This window comes from Rhinatrema bivittatum, chromosome 5, assembly GCF_901001135.1.
Source record: "Rhinatrema bivittatum chromosome 5, aRhiBiv1.1, whole genome shotgun sequence".
Lineage (NCBI taxonomy): Eukaryota > Metazoa > Chordata > Amphibia > Gymnophiona > Rhinatrematidae > Rhinatrema > Rhinatrema bivittatum.
This window is the reverse complement of record NC_042619.1, coordinates 256,632,132-256,659,862: the sequence shown is the minus strand read 5'-3', so window position 1 is coordinate 256,659,862 and position 27,731 is coordinate 256,632,132. Positions and strand designations below refer to the sequence as shown.

At 45.3% G+C, this 27,731-nt stretch overlaps 1 protein-coding gene across 1 annotated transcript in view; it reads right to left on the bottom strand.

Annotated features, from left to right (window-relative positions):
- The window catches only part of UNC5D (unc-5 netrin receptor D), a 549,276-nt gene that overhangs the window by 115,638 nt on the left and 405,907 nt on the right, over window positions 1–27,731 (bottom strand). Inside the window, 4 exon segments of the mRNA XM_029603886.1 lie at window positions 3,722–3,754; window positions 9,714–9,878; window positions 10,470–10,637; window positions 10,993–11,173. Of these exon segments, the coding sequence (XP_029459746.1) occupies window positions 3,722–3,754; window positions 9,714–9,878; window positions 10,470–10,637; window positions 10,993–11,173 (547 nt within the window).

Sequence of the window (27,731 nt, the reverse complement as noted above, 5' to 3'; positions counted from 1 at the left end):
GAAGCCAGACTGGAATAGGGAGCCTGTCAACGGATACTCTAAGCATGAAACGGAAGCTGAAGAGATTTTTTTCACCACCTAGAGATGTTTATCACAAATGGTCCACTGACAATCCTGATCGATGCTCATTAAAAAGGCGGAGAAGCAGCAAAAAGACAAACGCGGCCGCAGTATCAAGGGGACAGGCTGGGCCTTAAAAAAAACCCAACAACAACAACTAGAAAGGCAACCAAGGTGAAGGACGTTCTGAGGTGATGCCAGAGTGGAAACAGACCGGCTGAAAAGCAAGAGAGTAAGAGATGAAACTTCACCGGTCATTCAGGACAACGCTGGCAGAAACGAGCTGAGAAACAGCGAGGATGCTGGAAGCCATTGCTGGAGCGGAGGGGGTCACTTCTGGCTCTCAGGACACCGTCGGTAGCGCAGAAATGGATGAGAGCAAGGTCTCTCTTTCTCTCTCTGCCATGGATGCTGTTTGGTAGGGCTGGGTTTAGAGAATCCTGCGTCCTTTGGAGCTGATCGTCTGTTGTATCAGTCTTCCATTATCAATGGGCCATGTGGAGCCTATTTGCCTCACTCAGCTCCTGCCACAGTTGTGCAACACTTACGGAAAGCATATTAAATGGTAATGAAGTTTCTATTAAATATGATTATATTTCAGAAAGCACCTGAAGATAATTTAAGATGTGCAGAAGCAGAAAATGAAACATTCTGTTTAGTGCATTAGGAAACATAATTGATTAAATTATCTCATTTACAATAAGTGCCTTCATGAGCCATGCAGGGCACACAGTTCTCCCCTCCCCCCACCACCCCACCATTAATTGTTAGTGCTACTCGACGGGGATTCTCCTTCTCCTTTCATCTCTTCCTCTTCCCTTCACTCTCTGCTTCTCTCCTCCCTTCATCTCACTGCCGTTCCTCCTTTCTTTGCTTCCTTCATGGGGGGGTGGCCATTCCTGCAGGCACATTAACAGTCTGCCGACTGCTTCCAGGCCTCCATTAGAGCTATAAAAAGGTGTGCGGCTGTTTACTAGAACAGCCTGTTTTTCAATTACCTTCATAATTGCCTTTGATTTTGCTTCTGCGTTGATTCATATAGTGTTAAATGAAGAACCTATTAGGACTGAACTGCAGCAAGTTTACCGTATCGCTTAATGCACCAATCCCCCTTGGTGACCCCCGTACAGAATTCTGCTTCTGCCCGTGCAGTAACTTGCCGTCTGGGTTGATTTTTCTTTTTTTTTTTCCGGCTAGTGCTGATATGGAAGGCAGAGGACCCATCATACCACGAAGAAACCTCTGTCACAGACAAACCCATTGATTTGAGGGGGGTAGGGGTGAAGGAAGAAGGGACTGGCGGGGGTGGGGGAAGAAAAGGAGTTAGCGAAAAAGAGTTGCCAGCAGTTACTATCCATTTCTGAGGGATCCCCAATCCTCCCCATTGTCCACGAAAAAGGGAACTCAGCTTTAAGGGAAAAGATGCAAAAAGCATTTTGGGGGCAATTTTCCAAGTGTCCACATTTGGGCAAAGACTGCACCGATTTTCAAAGAGAAAGCCCACACATACTTTAACCTTTAAACCTGCCACGGATGCAAAGTAACCCGTGGGCATTTCCACCTGCTTTTTGTGAGGTTTCTACAGAAAGTTCACGCAGACCTCTCAGCACAATCTATGCCATATTTGCTCTCTGATCCTGCTCGACGCCCTTCCACCCCCCTCCTTGGGAAACACCGCGCGCACTTTTAGCCCTCTGGGGGGTGGGGGGGGGGGGGGCGGGGGTCATTTTCAGCCAGCCAAATTCACGCCCATCACTGCAAATGACCTTGGAAACTGGCCTCTGACAGAGGGCGAAACTCATCCTCTCCGCCCGGCCTCCGGTTCTCCTGCAGCCCGCCGCCCTTAACAGAGCGGGAATTATTTTCACAGTTTGGTATTTAACCTCTTCCTTCTTCGGCTCCACCGTGCCTTGCCACCTTCTCATCCCCTCTCCATGGGATTTCCTGTAAATATTTTAATCTTGAAGCCCGTGAGTCGCTTGAGGACACAGGATGGATGCTGCTAAAGCACCATTTGTAAGTGCTTATGTGGTTGCAAGATTTAATAGCTCCAAAGGCTACTGCGCTTCCCCATGAAAGAGAGGACATGCAGTGTGCACTGCTGGGACTTTCCTATGCTGTTTTTACATTTGCTTTGATCTGCTATAGTAACGTGGGGGGGGGGGGGGGCCCTTGTTTGGGGAAGGGATTTGGCTGTCATGTCACAGTGTACGGTAAGCAGCTCGCATGTTATCCAGTCTCGTGCACATGGAAGACTGCAAAAAAAAAAACAAAAAAAAAAACAAACCTTCAATGATTACAAGTCAGATGGTGTCTGACAAGCAAAACACTGAATAGTAAGTGGAGCAACTGAAATCCCCTCTCAAGCCTGGTAGCCATTTGACCACCTGCAGATGAAAGCTAGTGGCCAAATCATTTTTTCTGAAAATCTGGAAGTTTCCTCTTGCTCCTTTGGACTTCCAGCACTATGACCCTTCATGCACAGGTACCTGGGGATTTTTTTCCTCTACTTTAATACCCTCTCCTAAATCACCTAGCATCCTAGCCCAAATGACAGTAGCAGTCTTTAACCAGGGGCCACACACACCAGGGCCCCTTCTGGAAGGCTGCAATCATGGGTCCTCAATCCGGCTGTTGCTGTCGTGCTTTCTCCCCTCGGGAGCAGTGAACCCGGCCCCTGCAGCATCCCCAGTCGCAGCCTTTCTGAGAAGTCAAACCCAGGTTCTCGGCATGGCACTGCTCCCGAACCAGATCGGCCCACAAATCATTTTTTACATTGGTCGCTGGCTAGTCGAGTTCTGCCACAATAGCAGGAACACTGGGAAAAGAAGCTAGGCCTGAGTTTTAGTGGAAGGTTTGCTGGTGCTCACAGTATGCCGTAGAGTTACAGTCTCATTTAGTATTTGGTTCGGTTTGGGTCTTTTACACGCATATCAAGGAATGTAAGAATAACTGGGAAAACTTTACTTTTCAGTGCAGAAATACACTTACATCTGTTTTGGTTATCGAACTTCATGGTTAGTTTAGATCAACACTAGGTCCAACAGAACCTTACATGAATTACAATAAATTATAGAAGTGTAAATAATTATACTACTAACTATGTTGCTATTACCTTACATATTAATTGAATTACTGTGTATAATTTTCTATGACATTCATAATGAAACTATTAATTGGGATTATTAGTTTAAATCAACTGTGCTGACTAATGACACGGTTTCCTTTTATGATGACTTTCCAAGGAGTAAGCTCCCGGTGACAGACTATAAAAAGCAGCATCCAGGTCCAAGTCTGAGGGATATCATAGTGGTAGAACGGAGAGCAAGGGGCATGACCAGGAGGCAAAGGGAGGAGACACAGCTGAAAGGGATGGTGGGATGCCACATGGTTATTACTACTGCTTTGGACGGGTAAAGAAAGCCCACAGTATGTGTTCCTGCCCCATGTAAATAATGGTAATAAACTAGGGAGGGGCGTGCTAAGTATGCCTGTAATAGCAACGCGGGCCACGTCAATGCCCCGTACTCTGCTCTTGCCTGGCCACAGCGTTCCACCATCATCTCCTCCTCCGGCACAAGAAAAGGCCAGCTCTTCACGCACAGCAAGGTAAAAGCTTCACCAAATAAATTGTCATCTTACAAGAGGAAAAGTAACTTACTTTGAGGTTTTATTTCATGGAGAGGTTTTTTATCTACAAAAAAGAACAGAGAAAGAAAAAGACAGAGAGAAAGTTGGACTTAATACGCAGTTTCTCTGTGGAGCTTCTGCAGATTACCTAGTTCCAGTCTATACCTACTCATGAATCAGGTTTTTTCCCCAGTTCTACAGACGATTTAAATTACCTGCAGCTAAATGGAAGTGATTTTTGGTTCTCCCCTCCTTGGAACCTTCCTTCGCGTGGGCCTGCAAGGTTAGACCTGTGCTAGCATCCCCGCTTGCCTTCTCGTTATTCATTAACTCATTAAGGATGGATTCACCTTCTGGAAATGGGCAGTCTTCTCCACCTTCCCGTATTTTTATTAATAAAATGCACCATATCCTTCCCTTCATGCTAAGGGGATAGAAGGCAATGAATCGCTGGGGTGCAAAAGCCCAATTCAACCACCTGTGATTTTATCTAGCAGTCGGAATACGTTTTAGTGTGTGGGAGGGAAGAGTTTATTATTAAAAAGTTCAAGAAACCAGAACTTACACACAAGAGTAAATCTGCGATAAGGTGGAAAATGAGATTATACAAATGAGTGCCATAATCCCTTGTCGCTGGAGGTAATGGTGTCTTTGAAAAATTGGCCCTTTTGTATATTTTTAAATGTAGGGCTGCAGTAATAGAGGTGGGGGCGCATCTTATGCTATTGCACACAAGAAATTACTGCCGTGGTGTCAGCATAAGTCCAAGTCAAGGACATTAAGGCAATCCGAAATGTTTGAGGCAGCAAATATGAGCACTGGCAGGACCGGAATGGTGACTGGACAGTACCGCATTTGCTAGGTTGGCCAACAAACATTGGGAAGACCTCATGGACTCAGCATCACGATCCAATCCGTCAAAGAAACTTAAATAAAAAAGTGTGTGTTTCAGTGCTTAGCAAAGAGTAACACGTGAGGAAGCATTGCTGGATGTGTGGTTATACTTAGATTGCTATTAATATCTTAGGTTCAGTGCTCCTACCTACACTGTATCAGCATAATGCTGTTAAGCATCACCATTAATGCTTGTCAGCACTGCGTAGGCTTAGTGTCATCACACTTCTAACAGGGAGGAAAAAAAAAAAAAAAAGCAGTTTGATTCTCAAACACAAGAACCAAAAACGGGCTGACTCTAGAAAGCATCCAGGAGCAACGAAGCCAGCGTTGACTCGGAGCAGGCCATAGAAAATTACAAGGGAAAGAAGGGTTAAGTCAAGGCAGCAGAGGCTAATGTTTGTATCAAATACGCAAAAACCAGCTATTTATAAAAGCACCCTAGCAAATATTAGCTTTAAAAACAGGGATGGATGTATTTGGCAGCAAGAAGGTGGAGGTGTTATGCAGCAGGAGGAAGCCAATTATAAGAGCACAGAGAAGTCACGTAAAAATCAGAAATAAAAAACGCACGCAGGGTGAACGTGCTGAGAAAGCTGCATTTGGATGTGCAAGATTCCCACAAGGCAAAGGAGCACATTGCTGTCGTCCATGGCGCAGAGCAGCCAAGACATAGGGAAAGGGGTTCAGTTTGGGGGTGGGGGGCAGGGAGGAAGAGCCATTCTGCACCCCTCACATCAACAACTGAGCATGCCCATAGTGTAAAGAGGACAGGAAGCTAGCAAGGGTCTAAGGCGATGGCTGGCTGTTAGTACCCTAGGGCACAAGAGCGGACAACGTCGATGCCCTTGTGCTGCACCCCGGTCGGCATCTCACAGCACCCAAGAAAAGGAAGAGATGGACTTTGCAGACAAACCAGAATTCGTGATTAGTTCGGAAGAGCCGGGGGATCCACAAGAGTCCCCTCTCTCTTGCCGCAGTCTCTTCTCCTCGGCTCACTGTGACATGGCATGTCTTTTCCTCCTCTTAGACTTATGGAACTGTAGAGGGTAATTTCCATGCCCCTCCAAGCACACACATAGCTGCAAAGTCCCCAGGAACTTTTTACTTTGCACTGATTTTCAAAGTAAAGCCACCCACGTATTTTCCCTGGGAAAACTGCCCCAGGGAAAAATCAGCCACGGAGATTTCCACCTGCTCTTTCCACAGCTACTTTTTTCTGACAGAACCCACGCCTGCCGTTTTCTCCTCCGATCCAGCTGCGCTCCCAAGAATGTGGGGTGTGGAACTACACGCTTACTTGTACTCACCTGCGGGGTGGGCATATTTTTTTTTTTAAGACAGCCGACTGACGCAGATAAAAAAAAAAAAACCAAACAAACCGCTTTTTACCCATTGCAATCCCTTCCAAAACTGCCCTCAGACCACATGCGACAAACGCTGCTCACGTTTTCTCTTTCCGAGGCTGTTTTCGCGTCTTAAACCCTGGATCTTCCCAATCGCTGTCTTTTCGGTTTGAAGCATGTCCTCCTCTCCCTCTTCTCTGTCTGACCTGTGCTTCACAGCAGACTGTCAGCTCCTGGGAGAAGGGACAGTCTCCTGTGGGTAGCCCTCTCTCTGGCAGCACGGTGGAAGCAGTAAGTTAAAGGTGGTGGGAGTCGGTAACCGGTCGGTCGTTCTCCTGCCCAGTCCTGTGACCTATAACCCCACCTTCCCCAGCTTGCACGGCTAACTGTAAATATTCCATCCATAACATTCCACCATCGAATGGGGATAGAGGTTAATAGCTTTGAAGAGATGAATTCCAAAGCAGAATTATTTTTTTTTTTCCTAAATTTCATTTACAATTGCCTTTGGGTTAGAAATGACAATTGGAGAGGCATATGTACAAATGCGAGTGCGAGAATGAATGGCTTCATCAGTTCTTATTAGCTCTGAAGCAATTATATTCTGAGAATAATTTGACATAAGTGTCGTCTGATATAATGATCCATGAAGAGGCGATAACATTAAACTCAAAAGTAAAAGGATTAAAGGGCCTTTCCATCTTTCAATGTGACTGAAACCATGGATACGCCAACTCCAGGTTTTGAGTTACAAAAACTGAACAAGTCTGCAATATCTAGGGCTATAGCAGGGTCCTCACTGAAAACTTTCCTCATCAACACTTTGGAAACCATATTCCCATCAGTTTTTGTCTTCAACCACCATGGAATGCAGTTACCGCCGGTTTGAAATTAGTTTTCTGTGACCTGAGGAAATCTCCGCTTAGAACAAGAGGTCACATGACTGAAGGCAAAGGCAGGAAATTTTCATTAGCCCGTGCTAAGTGCTACATAGGCAGGCTGTTTCAGTCCACACACATTGCCAATTCTAGCTACTCACCTTTCCTTTGAGAAGTGAGCAGTTGCAAATTACTTTCGTTAAAAATGTACATGTACTTTGCAGTGTGTGAGTGTGAGTGACAGGACAGAAGGAGTAGATAGGGATGTCAAAATGGCATGGCCAACTTTTGGAAATCCCATACGTGCACCCTGTTTCCCTCCATGACCAAAACAAGCCACAGCACAGCACCTCTTTAATGCAGCTAAAGTCTGAGCACACCACGAGGAAGGCCATTCTCTGCCGGGTCCTTTTACTCAGGTAAACACCCCGTAAAATGGCTTTGAACGTTGTCCTCTGAGTGAAGAGCTGACATTAAGGGCTGGCAGTCTGCCGGAGATCCAACCACTTTCCATTCGCTTTCCAAGCTTCAGAAAGGTTTCACACAGCAAATACCAACTGATCTTGTTTTGGTCTTTAAAGCAAGTCATCATCCTCAGAATGCAATGGTGATGCCTGAGATGATGCTTTCCCCAGTGCTCAATCAGTCGCTATTCCCTCGGATGTACCCGATGGATCCTTTGCCCGGGACTGTGTTTTGGAGGGGAGGGGAGTGAAAGGCACTCCCGGGTGTGTGTGTGTGTGTGTGTGTGTGTGTGTATAAAATCTTTTATTAATTAGCTACTAGTTCTTCCCTGTGGTCAGGGTTCTTATGGTTTGTTTGGGGGATTTGGCTTCTTTGTTTTACTATAGTGAGGATAATTTTCAAAAGCCATTTACCAGGTAAACGGTCAGTCTACCCTTTCTGCAGGTTGGAGCACATGGTAAACGGAGGCTGACTTGGAGGCGGGGTTAGATAAGGGGAGACAACAGCGTGCGTAGTTTTGCATTTTGAAAGCCACACTCATAGTTAAGAGAGAAAAAGAAGCCACAGAAAACGCAGGAGCAGACCTCTGTGGGTACCCCGCCCCCCCTCGCCCATCACAAACCACCCCGAGAGGCAATTTTCAAATTGTGCTTGCACTTTTCCCTTTTGAGAACTGGTACAAAGCCCACGTCTGAAAGTACCAGCAGACTGTGCAGGCTGTTTTGAATATTGCCTCCGATATAAAATTATAAATAGTCGATATACATATTGCATGGTGAAAAAATACACTAACGGGAGGGGGAGGTGTGGCTAGGAAGGGATTGAGTTTCCACAGTGCTAAATGCCAACGAGGTCTCTAGCCTGTCCATTTTAATGGGCGAGGGAGGCTTGGCGTGAAGGCTCTTTATTGGACACATCTCAGATGCCTCTCCCAGAGTTCGGGGTAAAATTCAGCGAATTTTACACGAACCTGATGAAAAGAAGTCCGACTCCTGAGAGCCAGTCATAAACAGAAGCTTGATGCAGCCTCCTGAAGCTTCAAGTGATGACAGAAAAGGCCGGTTTAAGGAAACCGTGCCATCAACAGAAAAGAACGGAGTCCCAGAAAGCCAGCCACGGATTCCACGCAGAGACTGTAAGTTGTACGCCGAAGTTTCCTCCTACAGGACTCCACATCTACCCCATTTTAACAATGTGCCTTCTTCTATATTACAGGCTGGGTATATTGATCTCCGTGTTCCACGGCATGCACAATTAACTACTCCTAAAAATTAATAAAAGTAGTCTGCGAATTCAGAAATCATGTGAGAAATAACAATAGCATGGTATAGGATTACTCTTTCAAATGTACCCCAGTTTAGCGGTTACCTCTTGATTTCCTAACCTGGGCACTGAAAGCACAGTGCATGTCTAGAAGAAAATTTGGAAGTCATCTATAGGAGTTTCTAATATAAAGCTATCTATGCAGGTTTCAGTTGGTGGGGGGGACCGGGACCCCCTCTTTTGTTTGCTTTGGAGACCATCATGAAATTTCACTCTGTATCCTGCAGACAACTAGCATCATCAGGGACGTGCATCGTCACACCACAATGAAGGCCATTGTTTTGCAGAGGCCACTGCAGTCAGGCTAAACTCAAAGGGGCCTGGCTTCTATCCTCAGAGGCCATATTACCCGTGTGCAATTCAGCTGCAGCATTAAGGCAGCTTTTACAAGTTCAGGCATTAACAAACATCTCCACACCTACGTGCTAGTGGAATCATGGTAACGTTTCCTGTTCCCTTGCAATAGACTGCGGCAAATCAATCTAATCTGCATTACAATACATTGTTTGGGGAAGAAAAACTTGCCTACGTATTGTTTGAAGAGCATACGAATGAATTCTGCAGGCCAGTGGTGTATGAAGGACAAAGTACCATGCCAGGCATCACTGGGGAAGAAAACCTGATACAGAAACATTGAAGTCATCGGACAAGGACCACTTAAGCCCACCCAATCTGCCCAGATGCCCCTACTCCATCTCCAGTCATCAACTTCCCGTGCTTTTACCACTGCCCCTCTGTATCTATCCCAAGCTTGTGTGAAATCTGACAATGACTAGGGTGTCTGGAATCATCTATTGGCAGAAGTGGCAGTAACCAATGCCCTTTCAGCTCTCCTAGGGCTATGCTGTAGAAGATTGTCAAGACACATATCAAACTAGCCAGAAATCTCACATGCAAGGGTTGGCTGAATGCCATATAACCACTCATGCCACAGAAAAGTGTTGTAACACCATACATAGATCTTCTTTAATCCTAAAGCTGTTAAGTTCCAGTTTCCCCTCAGAGGAAAGCATAAAGAACATATCTGAATAGGCAGACATGTGAGCTAACTTTGCACAAGAGAACAAGAGAATTCTGGTATTGCTTTAGTTTCTGGAATGGCCTACTACCGCTTTACCTTGAATACAAAGCCCCTCGGTGCAGTTCTCCGACTCTTGACTCAGGCCCTCGCAGAATTTTCCACCATTCCTGGGAGGCGGTGCAATACATTCTCGGTTTCTCTGATGCTCACATTCTGGGCTGCAGATGGACCACTCACTCCACACTTCCCAGCTGCCATCCACTAAAAAAAGTCAAGAAAGATGGATAGATGAAAGAGTGTCCTTTAGAGCCAAAATCCTGCACTATCATCCTACCGTTTCTGCATTGCTTTATGTACATTCACAATGAATGCTTCATCAAACCGCCAAGCAAGAGCTTCTTCCATTTTTAGGAACAGAAGCATTGCTGGTGCAGTTCTGTTCTTTTAAAATAGGAATCTGATTTTGTTACATTAAGAGTGTGTACATGGACTAAAGGACCGGACAAAATAAATGCTTGAACACTTGTCAAATGGCACAATTACTTCAGCCGTTTTGCAAACTTACTTTTTGACAAAGGCACAGCACTTAAAAATCGAGCTGCCACATCTACTAGTAAAACTGGGGCCTTAGCCAAAAATGAGCATGAAAGGAGGCTGAGATAAGTGCACGACCGGTTTAAGAGCATGAGTATTTGTTTTGATGGCTTTGAAAACAGGGTCCCAAGACTGGGGCCATATGCCCGACCCCACTTTGCACACAGCGCATGGAGCCCAGCAGTTCTCGTCAATACTGCAGGACATAAGCTTTACACGGTCGACCCCCTCTGCCGCAGGCAGCTGTCAGTATCTCACCAGGGCACAGCGAAGTGCAGGTGATTTTCTGCACAGACATTCCCTCGCAGAAAGCGCCTCCGTTGAGTGGAGCCGGGTTGGTGCAGGTGCGGGATCGTTTTTGCCATCCTCTACCGCAGCGCACGTTGCACGAAGACCATTCTGTCCAAGATGACCAGCCTCCATTCACTGCCAGAGAGTTTACGGTAACATGCGTTAGGCTTCTACGTTTTTTCTTCCCTCTGAACAGTAAATGTTGTCCAACCTTCCATTGCTTGGGGGCATAATTACATAAAGATGTCAGTGCTGCAGAAATGTCTGTTTTTGTCTGAGTTTATATATCTGAAGGCACGAGGGGCAATAACCTGGGAAAACCACCCCTTGGGACTGCCACCTAAATTCTCTTCTGATATGTACCTCAAAACTGTCCTTTGGAAAGAGTCCATAAAGAATCTTTTGAATGTGTATCTACTTTAGCCAATCCCTGGTTCGATAACTCTATCCAACAGCTCTATTTTCTGCTCAGTTTTTACGTTTCACTTACCATAGACCACGACAGTGGCAGAATTGCTCCTTCTCTTCGCGACTATGTTGGAGGCCATGCAGGTGTAGTTCCCAGAATCAGAGAGACGAGCCTGGCGAATGATCAGGTTGTGATCAGCCCTGGTATCAATGTTCTCATCCACAAGTGAATCTATGGTCTCTTCGTTCTTCAACCATTCTACCTGTACAAGTGAGAGGGGGAGAAAGGAAAACGTCCAGGAAATTAGTTAACGAGAATGAAAGGTATGGGTTTTCAGTGGCATAAAGGTGAGGTTTCTGCCTCTGCTATTTTCAGATTTTTGGATGAACGCTAAGAGAGAATTCTGAGTACAGCCAACCATGAAGTTGATATCCAGACCCAAATGAAGAGCCAAGACACAATAATTCCAAATGTGAACCCTATCCATGTTTTCTGATAGCTCATTGCCGATCCACAGTAAAACCAAGCCTCTTGCCTACCTTTTACTACAAATCTTTGTCGTCAAAACATGTAAAGTCAGATTCTTTATTAACGCCTCCTGTTTCCTACAGGGATTAAGGTTTATCATTGCTCTTTTGTACAGATCCTGCCCTTGATCCTTATTGATTCACTTTTACTCAGTTAAGCCATGGTTGTATGCAACATGTTCATTTACCCTTCAGACAGGGGAATAAGAATCACATGGATGTGTTCTACAAAAAAAGAGAGGAGGAGGACATTAGGAAAAAGACTAAAGCACAATGAGGGATAAGTCCCTTTAGCAGATTTCAAAAGCTTGCTTGCTTGTAATGAAACAGACAATGCAAGCTTAGCAGCCTGATGGTTAGAGCATCAGGTTGCAAGCCAGGGATGCCAGGATTCAATTCCCACCAACACTCCCTTTGATTTGTACAAGTGATTTCACCCTCCAGTGCCTCAGGTACAAATCCCTCTGGGGATCGGGAAATACCTACATTACCTAAATGTAATCCACTTTGAAAAGTCATGAAAGGCGGAATAAAAATACAAATTAATATTATTCATCTTAACTATTAACTTTTGGTGAATTTTCAAAACATTGCACACGTATTCCATATTTTATAAAAGTTGAAAATACGTGCGTATGTTCATTTTCGTGCGCATATATATGCATGTTTAAAAAGTGATGGTTTATGGCTGTTCCAGGGTGGGGCTAACAGTTGCGTACGTAAGTTGCTATTTTAAGAAACACATATGCATGTACATTTTCCAACTTCCTCATATATATTTACACCTGTTAATTATCTGGTGATATTAAAACTGTTTATTGCAAGCTACTGACAGGGTGGAAGGTCTGGGTGGACTGGGAGGAAATTCAGGTTGAAGAACTAGGAAGGTCTTGATAAGCTGGAGGAGCACTGGGCGAACTGGTTGACTAATTGGTAAACTGGTTAATTTCCAATTTTCACATGTGCGCATGTTTTAAAATTGGCTGACTTATGCATGTAAATCCTGACTCTCGCAAGTCCTAGTTTACTTTCAGGCATAAAATATATGCACGTATCTACAGTATTTAAAATAGGTAAGTAACGTAAGCGCATTCAATCCATTGATATATGTGGTTTCAATGCATTGCATGTATTTGTGCGTAAGCCTACGTACTATGTTGCGTGGTAGAATTACGTATATTTTATTAAACATACACGTATCACATGCTCGTATTATAAAATACTATAGCAAATATGTGCGCGGCCATATACCCGCATATATGCCACCGTGAGCAATTGTTTGAAAGTTATCCTCCCTGAGAGCAAACCCAGTGTGTGTACAAGCTGAAGCTTGTGGGCTATGCTGCTAGCACACAAGGACCACATCTTCAAACAGAAAAAACAAACAAAAAAAAAAAGTAAATCAAGTACCACTGACAAGTCCTCCTCTGTGCCCTGAACTCTCTGTATTAAACATGCTCAAACACACGAGCTCACAATGCTCACCTACACTGAGCAACCAAAGGAAAAACCATTTTAAAGTGGTTCTTTAGTTAGTTTTTTAATTTTTAAAAAAGGATTTCTCTATTTCATATCTATGGCAAAACTGTCTTGAAAGCAGAGTGTACCTAATTCACAACATAGGACTCCTAACAAACACTATTAAGACGATGTTCATGCAATCATTGACGGGATGAACAAACAGAACATACAAAATCAAGTGGACCTGCTGCATGAACAAGACTAATATCTTATTCTAAATATGAACTCTCAATAGTCTGGATTTTTCCCTGAAGTCAAGCAATTACTCTTCCTTGTACCATTCAGTTCAGGCGAATAACCTCAACTTGGAACTTGTGGTGAGGCTAGTGGCTGAGCAATAATGAGTTTATGGATTGGCTCTAGGCATTTGTTCAAGTACAGCCCAGCTGCAGATGGTTTGCAGCTCTCTGGATTTTCCAGTTTATAAACAAACCTGTAAAAGGAATCCACGAAGAGCCAACTAGATGGCATGCCAGAAGGGCAAGCTCTCCTTCCAGTATAATCAGTCATTCTGGTTAGCTGGAGACAGACGGTATTGGTCTGCAACTGGCATATTCATAGTTATAGCCAAATGCCTTAATAGAGGATGAAGGCACTGCAGGCACAAAAGTGGGAATGCACTGGTTATAGCACTGGAAGAGAATGACTGAAAAAAATGGCTTTGCTGATTAACCGCAATTACGTGCTAATCCCAATTTCTCATCTTATCCACCCCACTCCCAACAGAGAAGTCCAACATCCAAGATTCAGAAACCCTGGAATAATTGGATAACAGTGGGCTCTGGCAGAATAAGGCCCGTGATGAAGAGACACCCTCTCTCTCCGCTGTTACCCTTGCATACCGCCTTTTCTTCATTGGAAAATGAAGAAGCCCCAGCAATAGAATACGAAGTGATGTCTGAAAGGAAAGTAGACACTCAACACACCCAGAAACCCTCCCAAAGGATCAAATGTCATAAAAGGAAGCTTCTTATGCTGGGAGACAGTCATCAGAGGAACCAATTTGGGAACACACTTTGATGGGGACAGTTAAATGTCTTCCAGGATCCTCAGCCAGTAGAAATACCAACCAGACAGTCAAAGCAATTATGGAAGAAAGTAGGGACTCTGATACCAATGTTATCATCCATCTTGGGACCAATGACCACGTTAGAAATGGTATCCATAAAGTACAGAATGGCTTCCAAAATCTAGGGAAGAAGATCAGACACATGGCAAAAACTATTGCCTGTTTGGAAGACTTACCTGTTCATGGAAAAGGAAAGGAAAGGCCCAATATCAATTCCTGGCTCAAAACCTGGTGTAAATAAAGTGGTTTTGGATACATTGGAGGCTGGAGTTGTGTATGGAGCAATAAAAGGTTATATGGTAAGGATGGCCTATTTATATCTGTGGCAGGAAAGAGGATGCTAAGTGAGAAATTCAGATCATGCATTATCAAGCATTTAAACTAGGAAGTGGGGTGGCAGGAGGTGGCCAGTGAAACTGGAATGTCACCCCCAAGTAATATAGGAAGTGGAAAGGGAAAGTAACAAAATCAATCAGTTCAAAAAAACAGAAAAGGCAACTAGGAAGAGCAGCTGGAAAACTATGACCACAAATGCTCGTAGTCTGGGCAATAAAATTCCAGACCTGCAGGACCTAATGGTGGAGGTGGATTTGGACACTGTTGCTGTTACAGACATGGGATATGGCCATCCCGGGCTATAACTTGTTTAGGAAGGACAGAGAGGACAGAAAAGGGGGAGGAGTAGCTCTTTATGTCAAAAAAATATCCAAGCAAATGAATTGCAAGGGACGTGGAGTAGAGAAGAAGCATTTTGGACCATCCTAAAAAAAGATGATGCTTCCGTTTTTACTGATGTGATCTACAGGCTTCCTTCTCAAACAGAAGAACTGGACAAAGATCTGATTGAAGACATCCAAAAGGTTGGAAAGAAGGGAGAAGTGTTGCTCATTGTATATTTTAATCTGCTGGATGTGGATTGGAGCATCCCTTCTGAAGAATCTACAAGAAGTAGAGAGATAGTGAGTGCCCTTCAAGGGGCTTTGTTCAAACAAATGGTAATGGAACCCACGAGAGAGGGTGTGATACTCAACCTAGTGCTCACTAATGGGGATAATGTCTCTAATGTCCAGGAAGGTGCCCACCTGAGCACCAGAAGTCATCAGATGGTATGGTTTGATATCGCGAACAGAATGGGGGTAATTTTCAAAAGGAGTTACATGCGTAAATGTAGCTACTATTGTAGCAATTTTCAAAAGCCATTTACTCGAGTAAAGTGCACTTACGCAAGTAAATTCTATGGACAATTCAATGGCATATATTGTAGCAATTTTCAAAAGCCCACTTACTCGAGTAAAGTGCATTTTCTCAAGAAAAACCCAGTTTTACTCGAATAAATGCTTTTTAAAATCTACCTCAAAATAGAGAGATGACACAAAGACCCGAGTTTTGAATTTCACAAATACGGATTTTGTCAAAATGGGGATGTACCTGGAAGATGAACTGGAAGACTGGGAGAAAATGGGTAAGTGGAACAGTGGGCCAAATTAAAAGGAGCTATTACAAAGGCAACAAATCTTTATGTTAGAAAAGTAAACAAAAGTAAGAGGAAATAGAAACCATTCTGATTCTCAAAATAGGTGGCTGACAAAATAAAGGCAAAAAGAACAGTGTTCAGGAAGTATAAAGGATCCCAAAAAGAGGAACACAGGGAAGAATAGCTGATGATGCTGAGGGAGACGAAGAAAGAAATCAGGAAAGAGAAAGATCAAGTGGAAGAAAGGATTGCCAAAGAGATAAAACGAGATGACAACCATTTTTTCAGATATATCAGAGAAAGAAGGAAGGCCCAAAGTGGAATAGTGAAACCGAAAGGTGGCGAGCAGCAATGTGTGGACAGAGATGAAGAAATGGCAGAAATGGCAGAAATATTAAACAAATGCAGGACCCCTGTTGGTTGACAAGACCATAGATGGGGATGGGGTAGATGAAACTCTGTTTACAGAATAGAATGTATGGGATGAGATAAGTAAACTGAAAGTGGACAAGGCCATGGGGCCGGATGAGATACACCCCAGGAGACTGAGGAAGCTCAGAGATGAGCTGGTGAGTCTGCTGAAAGACTTGCTCAATAGATCCCTGGAAACGGGAGTGGTGGAGAAGTGTGTTGTGGTCCCTCTTCACAAGGGTGGTAAGAGAGGAGGCTGGAAATTATAGGCCAGTTAGCCTCACCTCGGTGGTGGGAAAATTAATGGAGACTACTGAAGGAAAGAATAGTGAACTATCTACAATCAGATGGCTTGCTGGATCCAAGGCCACATGGATTCACCAGGGGAAGGTCCTGTTAGACCAATCTTATTGATTTTTTTGACTGGATGACTGGAGTATTGGATTAAGGAAAAGCACTCGATGTGATCTACTTGGATTTCAGCAAAGCTTTTGATACGGTCCAGCTAGGAGGCTTGTGAATAAAATGAAAAGCATGGGAGTGAGCTCCAAGTTGGTGACATGGATTACAAACTGGTTGATTGATAGGAAAAAGCATTAATGATAAATGGCACCTACTCTGAAGAGAGAACCATATTAAGCGGAATGCCACAGGGATTGGATTTGGGACCGGTTCTATTCAATATCTTTGTGAGTGACATAGTGGAAGGGTTAGAAAATAAAGTTTGTCTATTTGCGGATAATGCAAATGTCTGCAACAGAATGGACATTCCTGAAGAAGTAAAGAGAATGAAAATTGATTAAGAAAGCTTGAAGAGTGGTTGAAAACTTGGCAGCTGGGATTCAATGCCAAGATGTGCAGTCATGCATCTCAGGAGTGATAATCCAAAAGAGCTGTATATGATGGAGAATGAAATATTGATGTGCACAGACCAAGAGAGAAGCCTTGGGGTAATAGTATCTGGCGATATGAAGATGGTGGAGCAATGTGACAAGATAATAGCTAAAGCCAGAAGAATGCTAGACTGAAAAGAGAGAGGAATAACCAGCAGGAAAAAGGAGGTGATAATGCCTTTGTACAGGTCCTTTGTGAGGCCTCACCTGGAGTACTGTATTCAGTTCTGGAGTCCATATCTCAAAAAAGGATAGAGAGAGGATGGAGGCAGTATTGGAAGACTTATGAGAAAGGGCTGAAAGATCTAAATATACATACTCTGGAAGGTTTTAATGATGCACAAACTTCAAACCTTTTCCATTGGAAAGGAAATAGAAGAACTAGGGGTCACGAAATGAAACTCCAGGGCGGACGACTCAGAATCTATGTCAGGAAATATTTCTTCACTGAGAGGGTGGTGGATGCTTGAAATGCCCTTCTAGATGAGGTGGTGAAGAAGAAAACAGTCAATGAATTCAAACAAGCATGGGTTAAATACTATGGATCCCTATAGGCTAGAGGACAGAAATGAAGAGGGTGTATGGTGGTAACTCTCACAGAGCAGCAGTTATTGTCCTTAACAGAAGGCATGGGTATTACTACCCTCAATCAAGAACTTTGATGCTTTTGATGCAACTGCAACATTGCTCCCAGCTTTGACGGCAGGGGGGGAGGGGGGAGAGAAGGGAAAGGGAACTGGATACAGACAACAGCCAACATGTGCCCTGACTTTCATGGTCTGGGGCTTGACATGCAGACATAAGGGAGAAAGCACAGGATGGCTTATATGGCCAAGTCCCAAAGCAAAGAATGTCAGGCAGCATTTTCTGAATTATCAAGAAGGCTCCTCATCCAGTAAAGATGTTTCTAGCAGTAATTTGTTATGGGTTTAATAGCTGCTTGGTTTTGATTTTAAATATTACTACCCTTATCATAAGGCTTAGGGGTAACTGCACGGAGCAAGAGAAACATGGGGGTATCCTGCACAGATCAGCAGACACTACCATAAGAAACTTGTCGGGCAGACTGGATGGGCCATCTGGTCCTTTTCTGCTGTCATTACTATATTACTATGTTGAATGTTGCATATCCAATGGGCAGGCCTCAGTGGTTTTGTCCATCGGGATTCTCCCTCCTGAGTGCTGAACATGCATACACAGACAACATGCTTCCTCTGCAAGTACATCTGTGCAAATCTTTGCCTTGGGATTCATTTCATGTTTCCTTATTATCCCTCTTTTAATTACAGAAGTGACTTCCATGCTGGGATTCTTGTTTAAATGGTGGAAATACATTTCTTTCCTAATTTGGATTTTCAAAAATCAACCTTATGTGTAATAACATATTTCTGGGTGATTTTTAAACTTATTATAACAAACTGATATAACATAACTTTTTTGCCCTGGTACATGGTAAACCTCAGTTCTTTTCCAGGTGTATGCATGTAAAAAAAAAGGTTTTTTGTATGTTTGCTTTGATTTTCCAGTTTTACCATGCGCAAAACCGATTAGTGGTATAGTAAAAAGCTTTTATATGAATAAAAAAAAAATAAACATTTCATTGTTTGTATTTCAGATTGGAAACGATACAAAATGAAACATATTTTGGGGGTGTTCTGCTTAAGCAGGTCTGCACAGCCTTAACACTTTCACTGATATGCTACTTACTGTGGTAGAGTTTATTGACTAATAGCAGGTACCCTCTACTGGGAAACCTGCTAATGCACGGTTTAACCTAGGGCTTCCCAAACCTGTTCTGGAGATCCCATGGCCAGTCGGGTTTTCAGGATCTCCAGAATGAATATGCATGAGATACACTTTCATATATGGAGTCTCCATGATATGTAAATGCATATTCATTCTGGATATCCTGAAAATGTTGATTCGGGCATTACTGGAATATTGTCTTTTTAATAAAATACTTCTGAGGACTTCGGCTACTTTGTATTATATTCCTCACGGCTTATCCTGAAAATGTGACTGACTGTGAGGTCCCCAGGACAGGTTTGGGAAGCCCTGGTTTAAATTCTGCAACAGTTGTTTTCAGCTCATTTTCACGGAAAGCATTCATGGAATCTGTTTTATATCATCTACTTTCAGCCATGTGTCCAGAGGAGTTCAATGCTTACAGTAAAAGCCTTTCACAAAGATGGCCCTTGATTCAGCAGCTTGCATGATCAGTATTTACCAACTTTTAGGAGGAACTGTTGAATAGCCTGCCGTTTGCAGTGTACGTTAAGGATGTGTAGCCGCAATTTTTGATTCAGTTCATTTTTTTGTTTCATTTGGATTTGTTTCATTTAGTTTTGTTTTCATTTCGGTTCATTGGCCATACTGAAAAGAAATTTACATAGAAACCCACCCCCAGAAACAAACCAAAACAATAGGTCTCTAGCAGCCTTGGCTGAGACATACTGGGCCAAAAAATGACTACGGCCAACAAATGAGGCCTAGGCCCAGTCAAGAGGCCCAGTGACTGAATAGAACGAACTTAAAATAGAATACCTGCCTATGAAAATACCCCAAAATATTTTGATATTTTTATATTCAGTGCACTAAAAAAAACGGTCTGCAGTGCTGGGCCTAGACATTGGCACCAAGGTGTGTCCAGGCCTAGGTTTCAGTACCAAGGCCCTTTTTTAAGCAATCAATTCAAAAAATACCCCAAATTTTTGGGGGTATTTTCATAGAAGGCGATTTTAGTTTCACTCCATTTGGAATGAACTGAAAATGGTCTCATTAGTTACATTTTGTGTATTCGTTAAAAATGAATGCACATCCTTAGGGGTAGATTTTCAAACTATGCGAATAGGCCTACTTTTGCTGGCGCATCAGGCGCAAGCAAAAGTACGCTGGATTTTAGTAGATACGTGCGGAGCCGCGCATATCCACTAAAATCCTGGATCGGCGCGCGCAAGGCTATCAATTCTGTATAGCCGGCGCGCGCCGAGCCGCGCAGCCTACCCCCGTTCCCTCCAAGGCCGCTCCGAAATCGGAGCGGCCTCGGAGGGAACTTCCTTTTGCCCTCCCCTCACCTTCCCCTCCCTTCCCCTACCTAACCCACCCACCCGGCCCTGTCTAAGCCCCCCCCTTACCTTTGTCGGGGGATTTACGCCTCCCTCCGGGAGGCGTAAATCCCCGCGCGTCAGCGGGCCTCCTGCGCGCCGGGACGCGACCTGGGGCCGGGTCCGGAGGGCGCGGCCACGCCCCCGGGCCGCCCCGGGCAGTAACCACGCCTCCGGGCCCGCCCCCGAAACGCTCCCGGCACGCCCCCTAAACGCCGCGCGGTTCGGGCCCGCCCCCGACACGCCCCCCTCGGAGAACCCCGGGACTTACGCGAGTCCCGGGGTCTGCGCGCGCCGGTAGGCCTATGTAAAATAGGCTCACCAGTGCGCAGGGCCCTGCTCGCCTAAATCCGCCCGGTTTTGGGCGGATTTAGGCGAGCAGGGCTCTTAAAATCCGCCCCAGGGCTCTTAAAATCCACCCCTTAGGGGTAGATTTTCAGACGAGCGCGAATAGCCTACTTTTGTTTGCGCTCCAGGCGCAAACAAAAGTACGCTGGATTTTAGTAGATACGCGCGTAGTCGCACGTATCGGCTAAAATCCTGGATCGGTGCGCGCAAGGCTATCGATTTCGTATAGCCTGCGCGCGCCGAGCCGCGCAGCCTACCCCCGTTCCCTCCTAGGCCGCTCCGAAATCGGAGCGGCCTAGAAGGGAACTTTCCTTTGCCCTCCCCTCACCTTCCCCTCCCTTCCCCTACCTAACCCACCCGCCCGGCCCTGTCTAAACCCCCATCCTACCTTTGTCGGGGGATTTACGCCTCCCGGAGGGAGGCGTAAATCCCCGCGCGCGAGTGGGACTCCTGCGCCCCGGCCCGCAACCTGGGGGCGGGTACGGAGGGCGCGGCCACGCCCCCGGACCGCCCCGGGCCGTAGCCACGCCCCCGTACCTGCCCCCAAAACGCTGCCGACACGCCCCCGCAACGCCGCACGCTCTGACCCCGCCCCCCGACACGCCTCCCGACACGCCCACTCCGAAAACCCCGGGACTTACGCGAGTCCCGGGGTTCTGCACGCGCCGGTGAGCCTATGTAAAATAGGCTCACCGGCGCGCAGGGCCCTGCTCGCGTAAATCCGCCCGGTTTTGGGCGGATTTACGCGAGCAGGGCTCTGAAAATCCGCCTCTTAGTGTACACAGTCACTTTTAGCCCTCATACAGTATAGTAAATTTTCAAAGTGAAAGCACGCACAGGGGCGGATTTTCAGAGCCCTGCTCGCCTAAATCCGCCCAAAACCGGGCGGATTTAGGCGAGCAGGGCCCTGCGCGCCGGTGAGCCTATTTTACATAGGCTCACCGGCGCGCGCAGAGCCCCGGGACTCGCGTAAGTCCCGGGGTTCTCCGAGGGGGGCGTGTCGGGGGCGGGCCCGGTCGTCGCGGCGTTTCGGGGGCGTGTCGGCAGCGTTTTGGGGGCGGTCCGGGGGCGTGGCTACGGCCCGGGGCGGTCCGGGGGCGTGGCCGCGCCCTCCGTACCCGCCCCCAGGTTGCGGCCCGGCGCGCAGGAGGCCCGCTGGCGCGCGGGGAGTTACTTCTCCCTCCGGGAGGCGTAAATCCCCGGAGAAAGGTAAGGGGGGGGTGTAGACAGGGCCGGGCGGGTGGGTTAGGTAGAGGAAGGGAGGGGAAGGTGAGGGGAGGGCGTTAGAGGATTCCCTCCAAGGCCACTCCGATTTCGGAGCGGCCTTGGAGGGAACGGGGGTAGGCTGCGCGGCTCGGCGCGCGCCGGCTATACAAAATCGATAGCCTTGCGCGCGCCGATCCAGGATTTTAGTGGATACGCGCGGCTCCGCGCGTATCTACTAAAATCCAGCGTACTTTTGCTTGCGCCTGATGCGCCAGCAAAAGTACGCCTATTCGCGTTTTTTGAAAATCTACCCCACATTGTTTCACTTTGAAAATCAGCAGCTGCAAAGTACGCATACTAAAAGTTATGTATTTTTCACTTGCCAGTTGTGCAGGTGGCGGCTGACAAGTATCAAGTTTAAATTAAATTTGATTGTAATTTGCCTTCAGAGCATTCTTTGAAAAAGGCGGAATATCCAATGTTTATAAATAAATTAATTAAAATAGCACAAGTACTTTTGAAAATGGCAAGTACACATGCTCTTTTCCACCCAACCTAAACTCGCCCCTGGGAATGTCTCTTCAGAACTTGGCTAAGTGCCCTCATCCTGTGACAACCCAGTGCCTGCTTTCATCTGGGCACCAGAGGGGAGGGCTCGGGTCAATTTGCAGCCAAAACTAATTTAGCCAGGTAAACAGATTTGAAAACTGCTCTGCAGGAGGGTAACTTTGAAAGCATTTCCAAATTGCCATCCCTGTGTGCTAGTAAATTTAGTGGTGTTGTGCCACTGTATGCGTAACTTTACCAGTAGTGAGAAGAGATCATTCCCGGGGCAGCGCTGAGGAAAGGGCTTACACTTGCATATATATATTTGAATTTTCAAAAACCAGGTGTACATGTGCATGGGGCGTTTTCCTGAAATAATTTTCAAAGTGAAAGTAAGCATGTACTTTAATTTTGAAAAGTGGAGCAAAAGCCGCAGATAAAAAGGGACCCCCCATGACTTTGCATTAATGTGGACAATTAGAAAACGACCCTCTTACAGGTGAATTTTCAAAGGAGTTACGCGAGTAAATGTAACATGCTATCGCAGCAATTTTCAAAAGTTATTTACCCATGTTAAGTGCACTTAACATGGGTAAAGCCTATTGACAATTCAATGGCATATATTGTAGCAATTTTCAAAAGCCCATTTACACCCATAAAGTGCATTTAAACGTGTAAAATCCATTTTTAAGTGTGTAAATGCTTTTGAAAATCAGTTCTTTAGTGCATACAGACTGTCCAAAGCCTTAAATTGTGCTTCCATATTTTTTTCATAGTGTTGTAGAATGAAAGCCTTTTACTTTTCGTGCTCCGGTCCCACCCACCCCTGGATTACTTTAGTATATACTCTTCCCTGGTCTCCTAGATAATTAGCTTCCATTACCTCATCCCCAATTACCTAGTAGTTCCTTACAGCCTAGATATAACTTATACTGTCATATTGTTAATTTGGTTTGCATTCTCTGCCTATTAATCTTTACTGGATAACACATACTTTTAGTTCAAATACCTATTAAATTAAAAATCTTTGCTAGGGACAAACCATACCTTACCTTATCCTTAGGATTTTAATTAATCAGAGAGAATGGCTTTAATTCAGTGCAACAATTGTGGTGCTTATGTCCCAAGGCCTATCATTTGGAGAACCAAGGGCTGTCCCTTTTGCCTTCAGATGTCCAAAATTAAAATGGAGCTGATCCATCTAAGGGAGCAATTGGCCAGGATTCAATTAAACACCCCTTCCTTGAAACATCCATCTGTCACCCATCTCCCACAGCGGTTACAGAATCCCAGGGAAAACTATTTTACAGTGGGCTCAGGTAGAACTAGACATGTGACAATTAGGCACCCACCTTCCCCAAGTTTACAGCAACCTGTACCTCAACCCCCACCCCCACTCCCACAGAGTTATCAGACATCCAGGATTAGAAAACCCAGAATCAGTCGGATAACAGTAGGTTCTGGCAGAAAAAGACCTGTGATGGTCAAGCAAAGGGAAAATAACATAATCAATCAGCACAAAAAAAACAGAAAAGGTTCTTAGGAAGTGCAACATAGCAAGGGAGAAAAATTGGAAAGCTATGACTACAAATGCTCGCAGTTTAGGCAATAAAATCCCAGACCTGCAGGCCTTAATGGTGGAGGCAGACTTGGATGTTGCTGTCACGGAGACATGGTTCACGGGTTCTCATGACTGGGATTTGGCCATACCGGGCTATAACTAGTTAAGGAATGACAGAAAGGACAAATAAGGGGGAGGAGTAGCTCTTTATGTCAAAAACAATATCCAAGCAAGTGAACTGCAAGGAAAGAGGGGTAGAGAACAAGCATTATGGGCTGTCCTAAAAAAAGATGAAGGTACATCCATCTTTACTGGAGTAGTTTACAGGCCTCCGACTCAAACGGAAGAACTAGACAGAGATCTGATCAAAGACATTATAAAGGTGGGAAAGAAGGGGGAAGTGTTGATTGTTGGTGATTTTAATCTGCCAGACGTGGACTGGAGAATCCCTTCTGCAGAATCTAACAGAAGTAGAGGGATAGTAGATGCCCTGCAAGGGGCTCTCTTCAAACAAATGGTAATGGAATCCACAAGGGATGAAGTTATACTTGACCTAGTGCTCACTAACGGGGATAATGTCTCTAATGTCCGGGTGGGTGTCCACCTCAGCACCAGCGATCATCAAACAGTATGGTTTGATATTGCAAATAGGATCCGGAGAAGTGTCACAAAGACCCGAGTTTTGAACTTCAAAAAAAACAGACTTTGTCGAAATGGGGAAATATCTGGAGGCAGAACTTGAAGACTGGGCAAAGTCGAACAACAGTGGGCCAAACTAAAAGGAGCAATTACAAAAGCAACACATTTGTATGTTAGAAAAGTAAGAGAAATAAGAAACCAATCTGGTTCACAAAGGAGGTGGCTGATGTAATAAAAGCAAAAAAAGCAGCTTTTAAGAAATATAAAGAATCCCAAAAAGTGGAACACAGGGAGGATTATCTGGTGAAACTGAGGGAGACGAAAAAAGTAATCAAGAAAGCAAAAAGTCAGGCAGAGGGAAAGGATTGCCAAGGAGATAAAGCGAGGTGACAAGACATTTTTCAGATATATCCGAGAAAGGAGAAAGGTACATAGTGAAATTGAAAGGGGATAAGGATCAGTGAGTGGAGAGAAATGATGAATTAGCAGAAATATTAAACAAATACTTCTGTTCAGTGTTCACAAAAGAAGACCCTGGAGAAGGACTGTCATTTGTTATCAAGACTGTAGAAAGGGGTGGAGTAGACAAAACTCCATTTGCGGAAGATAATGTTTGGGAAGAGCTAAGAAAACTGAAAGTAGACAAAGCCATGGGGCCTGATGAGGTTCACCCCAGAATACTGAGGGAACACAGAGATGTGCTGGTGGGTCCGCTACATGACCTGTTCAATAGATCTTTGGAAAAGGGTGTAGTGCCTAATGACTAGAGAAGAGTGGCGGTGGTCCCATTTCACAAGAGTGGGAGCAGAGAAGAGGCTGGAAACTACAGGCCGGTTAGCATCACCTCGGTGGTGGGAAAATTAATGGAGATGCTGCTGAAAGAAAGGATAGTGAACTATCTACAATCCGGTGGGTTGCTTGATCAGAAGCAGCATGGATTCACCAGGAGAAGGTCCTGTCAGACGAATTTAATTGAGTTCTTTGATGGGGTGACTAGTGAACTGGATCAGGGAAGAGCGCTCGATGTAATTTACTTGGATTTTAGTAAAGCTTTTGATACAGTCCCACACAGAAGGCTCATCAACAAAATGAGAAGCATGGGAGTCAGCTCCAAAGTGTTGGCGTGGATTACAAACTGGTTGATGGATAGAAGACAACGGGTGATGGTAAATGGAACCTACTCTGAAGAGAAAATGGTGTTAAGTGGAGTGCCACAAGGATCTGTGTTGGGACCGGTTCTGTTCAACATCTTCGTGAGCGACATTGCAGAAGGGTTAGAAGGTAAGGTTTGTCTATTTGCGGCTCTACAACAGAGTGGAAACACTGGAAGGAGTACAGAGAATGAGACGGCATTTAAGGAAGCTGGAAGAATGGTCGAACATATGGCAGCTGGGATTCAATGCCAAGAAATGCAGAATCATGCATCTGGGGTGTGGTAATCCAAAAGAACTATATGCGTTGGGGTTGAAGGGCTGATGTGCACAGAGCAGGAGAAAGACCTTGGGGTGATAGTGTCTAACCACCTGAAGTCGATGAAGCAGTGTGATACGGCAATAGCCAAAGCCAGAAGAATGCTGGGCTGCATAGAGAGAGGAATATCTAGTAAGAAAAGGGAAGTGATAATCCCCTTTTACAGGTCCTATGTGAGGCCTCACCTGGAGTACTGTGTTCAGTTCTGGAGACCGTATCTCAAAGGAGCCAGAGACAGGATGGAGGTGGTTCAGAGAAGGGCGACCAAAATGGTGGGTGGTCTCCATTGAATGGCTTATGAGGAGAGGTTGAGGAACCTGAATATGTATACCCAGGAGGAGAGGAGGAGCAGGGATGATATGATACAGACCTTCAGATACTTGAAAGGTTTTAATGATCCATGGTCATCAACAAACCTTTTCCATTGGAAACAATTTAGTAGAACTAGGGGTCACGATTTGAAACTCCAGGGAGGAAGACTTAGAACCAATGTCAGGAAATATTTCTTCACTGAGAGGGTGGTGGATGCCTGGAATATCCTTCTGGAGGAAGTGGTGAAGACTAAAACTGTGAAGGATTTCAAAAGGGCATGGGATAAACACTGTGGGGCAGATCTTAAAACCTGTGCACGGGCGTAGATTTGTTCGTGTAACCCGGCGCAAACAAATCTACGCCTGATTTTATAACATGGGCGCGCGCAGCCGCGCCCATGTTATAAAATCCAGGGTTGGCGCACAAGGGGGTGCACAATTGTGCAACTTGCGTGTGCCAAGCTGCGCAGCCTTCCTCTGTTCCCTCCTTCCGCCTCCCCCTCCCTTCCCCTACCTAACCCGCCCCCAGCCCTACCTAAATCCCCCCCCCCCTACCTTTGTTCCAAAAGTTACACCTGCCCGAGGCAGGCGTAACTTGCGCGCGCTGGCCGGCTGCCGGTGCCCCATCCCCCGGCACAGGCCGCTGTGCCAGAGGACTCGGCCCTGCCCCTGGACCGCAGCCCCGCCCCTGGCCCTGCCCCCAGACCACCCCTATATCGAAGCCCCTGACATATGTGTTTCCCAGATGGGAATAAATAAAAAAGCTAAACCGGCAAGGAGCGGCAGTTACTACCCTTAAGAGAAACATGGGGGTAACCCTGCACGGAGCGGCAGTTACTACTCTTAAGAGAAACATGGGGGTAACCTACACAGAGCGGCGGTTACTACCCTTAAGAGAAACATGGGGGTAACCTGCACAGAGCGGCAGTTACTACCCTTAAGAGAAACATGGGGGTAACCTGCACGGAGCGGCAGTTACTACTCTTAAGAGAAACATGGGGGTAACCTACACAGAGCGGCGGTTACTACCCTTAAGAGAAACATGGGGGTAACCTGCACAGAGCGGCAGTTACTACCCTTAAGAGAAACATGGGGGTAACCTGCACGGAGCGGCAGTTACTACTCTTAAGAGAAACATGGGGGTAACCTACACAGAGCGGCGGTTACTACCTTGCGAAGCTTGCTTGCCAGACTGGATGGACCATTTTGGGTTTTTTCTGCCATCATTACTATGTTACTATGTTATTAACTGCCCCTCAAAAAAGGATGAAATATGGAGGTTTGGAAAGGAGAAAATTAAGTGTGAAAAGTCTGGACAATAGTAAATGGGTGCATTACCAGAAATGCCCAATAAATTCAGGATCTTTTTGCCCTGAGTATACTAGTTGCAATCCCAGGTACTAAAATAAATAGATGACAGCTTTAGAAACACAGACTACACATTTATTCCATAATATTAGGCTCACAGACCATCATATTAGATATAGAAACTAATTCTCATTACATCTAAGTATTTACATCCAAAGAGCATTCTCACCAGCACCAGAGAACGTCTCTACAGGGGCGTCACAACTGGTCAGTCTAGTGTTACTCATTACTATTCAAGCAAGATTTCTATTCTGTTCTTTCCCTGATGGATTATTTCTCTCTGCTCCATCTTTGATTTCCTTTGCACCCCCTCTTTCCTGATGGATTCCTTAGGTTCTCTCTTGCAACTCTGTTTGGTTGTGAGTCTCTTAC